A 7028-nucleotide genomic window follows, 5' to 3' on the forward strand; every position below is an offset into this window, starting at 1 on the left:
AGAGAGAGAGAGAGAGAGAGAGAGAGAGAGAGAGAGAGAGAGAGAGACTTAACTGTGGATAGCAGTTCTCTTGCCTGTCTTTGAAAAGAACCCGAGAGTCATGTGGGAAGAGGTATTCATTTCTTGTGTTTTCTTTACTCTCTAGAAAATTGGTTAGCTTAGCCTCTTTAAGCTTCTCAATTTTTATCAGATGACACTTCCTAGATAAAAGACACCTCTGGCCAAATTACACTGTAAGCGTCTTATAGCAATGACAACTATTAAAGCAGTCCTTCTGGGAGGGTGAAGAAGGAGGGGAGGAGACAGGGAGCATTGTTTTCTTCCTGGTAACTAGTCAGCAGAAGAGGAGTAAGAGAAACCATTTACAAATGCTGTGGGTTGATGCTTTTCATAGGAATGCACAAATGGGTACCATGACTTTGGTTCACATTTCCCTTCCACGCAGATTCAAGGATGTGTTTCCATGCAGTTCCTGTTTTTGTCTTTTGGTTTCTTTCCGTCTCCTTTGGAGCAGGGTGTTGGATCTAGAAGACAGTACTCTCTGTGTGTACACTGTACTTCAATAAAGTTGCTGTGGGTTCTGACCGGGATTTTGCTTATCTGTTCTAGATAATTTGTGCAATGGAAAGTTTCACAAACACCTGCAGGACCTGTTCGCCCCACTTGTTGTTAGATATGTGGATCTGATGGAGTCCTCCATTGCACAATCCATCCACAGGGGCTTTGAGCGGGAGTCATGGGAACCAGTCAAGTAAGGAAAACTGCTTTTAATACCATCGGAATTTGGGTACAAATGGCTACAGAGTCATATAGAAATGGATTAATGGTGGCACATGGCTATCACTGTTAGTATGAAAAGAGAACAAGCACTGTTTTATTTCTTAACATAGTACTGGTGGCTTCCCTGCCTGGATGGAATAGGGAGAGGGGTACCAGTATGTTTTTATGAATTGAAACCTTTGTGTCACAAGAGGGCTGTAACTATGGGTGTGGTATTAATTCTGTTTATCTTAATTGAATGCTACTTCTCACAGTGTTTTCCGTAAGGTGCCCAGGAGAGGGGAAGCCCTGACCACAATATACAAGATTTTATTGGTTACACATCCCACAGGACAAATCATGGGGGATCCTGTGTGTTGTAAGCTTGTTACTTTCCACAGCTGCTGTGCAACCTCAGCTATTGAGTGTGTTTGGCAGACCCAGAGACTCCTCTGCTGCCAGAGGAGCAGGCTGTGCCTGTGGACTGCCAAGCACCGGCCCCAAATATCCCGGAAATGACACTCCTATATGGAGGGTGTGTGATATGGTTTGAAAAGCTCTAGTAAAGCCTGGCTCTGCCTTTGCCCTGGTAGACTCTAGTTGTTTGGGCACCCCCACCACCACCACTTCTCTAAGAAATTATTTCATACTCTGCAGCACTTTACATCTTTGAAATGTACCAACCTAGAACAAAACAGGCATATATGCTAGAATTTTTAGGAAACCCAGACCTTTTCTCTCAATTGGAAAGAACTCAAGAGGCTTTCCTCAATACAAATTCCTTTTCTGAAGTAGGCTTCTAAATGAATGTTCTTCTAATATCAATCTCTTAAGGCAACCCTGACTGACACAGTTCCCTCTGTCCCTTCCCACAGTTAAGTCACAGGACAATTGCTTTGATTTGCCCCAACTGAAAGCAGGCCAATAACCCATAGCTCTTGGTTTGGAAGAAAAGAAATGGTTCTGTTGACTTTTACCTCAGGAGTCTAAAACTAGATTAAGAGGGTAAGACTTACACAAGGGGGTATTTATTTATTTGTCGGTCATAATAATCATGGCCATTGTGCTTTGGAAAAGAGCTATGAAGAGAAAAAGGCTTAAGTGAGTGATATTCCTGTTTTGAAAATAGCAATGGTCTTGAAATAGCATTTCCCTGCTTGGGTTTAAATGTGGTAGGTACTATTGCCAACATAGAGGAGAGGAATGATACCACCCTGAGTTCTTAAAGAGCTGTAGATCTGGGGCCTTGCCCTAGCAGGAAGGCAGAGTTTGACTTCTAGGAATGTGTTTTCTCATCATTAAAAGTGATTCTTTAAAAAGTTCCTACCCAGGGCCTGAGACTTGTCATAAATTTCTGTGAAAATGTCACTAAAGTCATTTTATAATCTGTTAACTTCTTCAGAAGCCAAACATATGACTGCTATTCATTTGGAAGCATTCAGTGTTCTGAGTACTTACTACCAGCAGTAGAGATAGAATTAAAATTACTTTCACAATTGGAGTCATAGTCTGGAATGGTTTTTTTTTAACTGATGATATTGGACTCATGGATCCATAATTTAAATGCCTGAAACTTTCAAAAGAGTAAGTGTTATGAATAATCACCTGAGAATATGTGGATGTGAGTGGGAGCCAAAAGGGAGGAAGTAAATGTTTTGCTGTCCAAATTGTACCACTATTAGCCTGTGATTTGTTCAGTCCATATCAAACAGTGCTATGCCTTTCAGAGTACCTGGAGATATTTGCAAAGGCCAACCATAAGCTAGATTGATATTCTTTTTAACCACACACCAATTATCTTATTTTTAGACAGTATGGATGCTGTGTGGAAGTTCTGAGGCATAGCCTAGCATGAAGAATAAAAAGGTAGATTGGGACATGTGTGTTTGTAGAGAGACAAACCTCTCCATTCCTCTAACAATGCAAAGAGATACAGGGAGAACACATTCAACATGTGAAGAAGGCCATCCCTCTTCCTTAAACAAAAATGCCTCTTTCAACTTGGATTTTTATCAAAAGCAATAGTGGCAAAAACTCTTTCAGAATCCTCTCAATCAGGCTCCTCCTGGACTAGGAACTGACTTGTGGGAATTTAAGTTGTCCAGTCCTTTAGTCTTCTCAGTTTCCACCACATGACTATAACACTCAAACATCCATACATGTGCACACACATATACACACACAGAGAGATGTATGTGCACATACACACATACAATGAATAAAAGAGATAAAAAGAAAATGCATAAAAATAGTATTCATCTTTCATATTTCCTTGTTTGCAACTACTGCACTGTAAAGAAAAATTAACTATAATTATCTGTGCTTAATATAATGTAAGCTATTTGGCAGTATAGGTAAATAGCTAAGTCTGAAGTTTGTTTACTTTGAAAAATGAGAAGAGAGAGACTGCATCTTACTCACTTACTCTATTATTCTGTGGATGCTGATTTGGAACCCCACCGCACAGCTTCCAACTACATCCAAAGACTCTCTCTCAAGATGGGCCCAAGTGTTCAGTGGAACTTCACGCCATAGCCCTTCCCTGAGCATTCATCAGGGCATGCCATAGGGCCATTATCTAGAATTGAGAAAGTAGTGTGCAAGTATGGCAGCCCTGAATGTGAAGTTTGGTCTCTGCACATGGGTGAACAACACCTCACCCAGGCATATGGTGATGGCTTATTGGTAATATGTCATAAAGGTCTTCAAAGTAGAATCCAGGAATGCTTTTCTATGGGTGGGTGACCCCTCTCTCTCTGATTGGATTCTTCTGGGTGCAGGGAATCCTGGGCTTTGTGATTTTTCTGTGTCAGGTTAGGGAGGTTAAGAAGAGCAAAGAAAATACTGCTTCTTGATAAGGACTATAAATCCTGGTTTCCTAGTGTTCAAAATACTTGTTCTTCCTCTGGGCCTGAGATCTACAAATGAAAAGTACCTTTTAATTAATACCCATTCCCAATAATGAAGATTTGATGGTAACAGAAAGTATCCCCTCTGGGGACTTCAACAGTTTGTGGGTGACTAGCTGTCAAAAACACAGGCGTTACTGAAGCTAGATCTCTTGACTCTGGGGCCAGTGAAATGACTCAGGAGATATGGTCCTTGTGAGTCCAGAAAGTTTGTTTACCAGATCCCAGGGAAATGTGGAGAAGGAGAACCAATTCTACGAAATTGTTCCATGATCTCCAGATACATTACCTGGTACATGAGGACACACATTAATGATCGTAACCACAATAATATTACAAAAGAAGTCCTAAGACCACCAGCCATCAGTGTCTCTGAATTAAGATCCTTTCTCAGTTGACTTTCCCAAGACTCAGTGTCTCCCTTTATAAAACAGTTGCTTTTGATAACCAAAAAATTTCCATTGCTAGGATTCTTAGTAATAGGGTGTGGAGATGTGTATGCATGTCCACTTACAACTACAAGCTCTCTTCTCTCCAGCATCTAGAACAGAGACAGGCTTGGCACATAGTCAGGCTCAGCTGTATCAACAAAATGTTGGGAACCCAGACAGGCTAGGGATTATAAGAAGACAAGAGGAAAGTAGAACCATGGAGATGGGTGGAAAAAAAAATGATACAATCTCCAGATTGGGCATTTATATCTAGTTGGGTCTATTAATATATACACAAGAAAATGGCTTTAAATATTGCCAAACTATGTATGCACAAATCATATAAAGAGAGCTGTCAGAATGTGGCTCATAGGGGCATGAGTTCCCACTGAATGGTTGAAAAGGAAGAGTAGCATTTCAAAAGAGGCAGGGCTCACTAGGAAGACTACGTACACCAGTGGAACATATAGGGGAGCAGAAAAAAGCAACGCTGAATATTTGTTGTGGGACAGCATGGGCTATCAAGGATGGGGCAAGCCTTGAAGATGTTTGAGAGGGTGTCAAATCCTAGGACATTTGGGGTTTATTCTGTAAAGGATGCTTTCTCAGTGGGGCAGTCCCAAGGCTGTGGTAAATGATCTTACAAAAAATGTAGATCTACATATACTACATAGGTAGATAAATAGTATATCTGTGGCATTAAACTTTCACCGAGACAGGTTGGAGAGATGGCTCAGCAGTTAATAGCACCAGCTGCTTTTCCAGAGGTCCTGAGTTTAATTCCCAACAACCACATGGTGACTTATAACCATCTATTATGAGTTCTGACGCCCTCTTCTGACATGCACATATACATGCAGATGGAGCACTCATATACATAAAATAAATAAATCTTTTTTTTTTTTTAAAGAAAAGAGCCTATAAACTTTCATAGAGAAGGAAGTTTGGGGCTGTGTAGTAATGAATAACAGGTTAGGAGACATTACTCTGGACTCTGGGAAGGTATCAAATAGTACCCAAACCACTGAGGAGGAGTAGACCTAAGGGCAAACACAGAGAGAAGCGTCAATGTGAAAGCACCAGGAAAAGACAGATGTACTTCATATATTCATGCAACAAATGGCTTGTAAAAGTAGAACATGTTCTGTATCTAAAAATCTACCCCCATCCATAAGCTTAAAGCAGAAATATTTGAGGGATGATGTAACCGTATCGTTTTTGCATAGAAACAGTCTTGATTAAAAACAATTTTAAGAAAAGGGCCCCACCTATACTCACTGCCATCCATAGAAACGGGATACATAAACATCTCTAACACAAATGGACATGAGAGAGAGCAGGTGAGAATTTTGTAATCTCAGGCTCTAGAGAGATAAAGGCAATCCTTTTCCTTAAGGTCCCTGGATTGGATAGGGCTAATTTCTAATGTGTATCAGTTACTAGGATTCTAATTCTCACTTCTTGTCCTGCCCAGAGACAGTTACTTATGATTCTTACAGAGAAGCATGACTGGCTGGTTGTCCAGTAGTCACTGAGGGCCCTCTTTGAAAATAATGATTCATTACAGCTCCCAGTAGCTCACAGAGCTTGCATCATAACTGAGTGCTATGCAAAATCTTCCTCTAAATATGCGATATTGAACTATTATGCTTAGAAGTTACCTCTCATGGTTACTCTTTTAGTGTCCCCGATAAAATATAAGTAACATTAAAAATATGCTTTATTATTCTGATAAAACCAGAAATGTCATATTTTATCATTTTAAAACTAAATCATTAATAGCATGTGCTATTTAGGATACGTGTCTATTTAAGCCCAAGTTCACAGCCAAGATGCTGTATTTTATAAAAAAAAATATGTTTTGATTAATATGAGTATTTTTTATTTTGTATGCAAAGCGAAGGTCTCTTCCCGCTTGTGTACTCACCACCCGCTAATATGTTTAAATTAAGTTGCTTTTGCAGACACTTGTATGTTATTCATTTCTAGCTACTTATAATTTGCTCAGAATTGACATTTTAACTTTCCAGGCTGCCATCTCTAAGATCTCCTAATTCCTTGATCATTATTCAGTGTGTGTATCGTTTAATGATCACATTTGCTTATATAGGCTTACACATGTCTCAGTGGAAATCGCCAACGGATTTGTTTCATGGCAGTGTTTAAGACTGAGAACCACCAGGGACTGAATTCAAAGGCAAATTCCCCAGTTAAACAGACACACATGGAAGCGAAAGTTCCATTTTTTTTCCTTCTACTTAATAGTAATATTTAGTTCGATTTCCCTTGAGTTCCCCCTAAGATATCCTTGCACCACAGGAAGTCATAGGTCTGTGAAACACCTAGCTCCCTTAAAGGAAAGGATACCGGGTTGGCAACCATGCATTCTAGGGTTTTTAGTTTATAATCCAGGGCTGACTTGCCATTGGGAACATTTGAATGACTTATTTGTGGAGGGATACAGGCGTCCAAGCCATTCACCAGGGCCAACGCCTTTGCTGCAGCTTTGCCCTGCAGAGCGTGCCCAGAGGCAGCCTGGCCTCCAGGAGTCCTGCTAGGCAAACAGCTCACCCAGCGCTGCTTTGGCGAAACTTCCTTCTTCCCTACAAGATCCAAAAAGAGAACCTCAAGTCCTCTGCCAAAGTGCTGTCAATTCCCCCTTAAATGGGAAGGCTCCTTTCCGATGCGGAGCTAGGCTGGGCTCTACCATGCCAGTGACTTTGGCTGCATGGAACATCCTTCAAAAGCCTCTGCAAGATGTTCGGTGCCAGTGTTTGGAGCAGTACATGACACAGACCCTCCAAAGAAATATCGTTGGTTTGACGCGAATCTCTGAACATGTTCTCTCTCTCTCTCTCTCTGTCTCTCTCTCTCTCTCTGTCTCTGTCTCTCTCTCTCTCTCTCTCTCTCTCTCTCTCTCTCTCTCTCT

The 7028-nt window shown here is 40.8% G+C and overlaps 1 protein-coding gene across 11 annotated transcripts in view; it reads left to right on the forward strand.

Annotated features, from left to right (window-relative positions):
• The window catches only part of Cadps (calcium dependent secretion activator), a 434854-nt gene that overhangs the window by 340766 nt on the left and 87060 nt on the right, over positions 1–7028 (forward strand). For all 11 annotated transcript variants that reach the window (XM_028760516.1, XM_028760517.1, XM_028760521.1 and 8 more), the window contains one exon: positions 610–751. In XM_028760516.1, the coding sequence (XP_028616349.1) occupies positions 610–751 (142 nt within the window). The remainder of the gene's footprint in view (positions 1–609; positions 752–7028) is intronic.

Source organism: Grammomys surdaster, unplaced genomic scaffold (genome assembly GCF_004785775.1).
Source record: "Grammomys surdaster isolate TR1022 unplaced genomic scaffold, NIH_TR_1.0 126546, whole genome shotgun sequence".
In the NCBI taxonomy this organism is placed as follows: Eukaryota; Metazoa; Chordata; class Mammalia; order Rodentia; family Muridae; genus Grammomys; species Grammomys surdaster.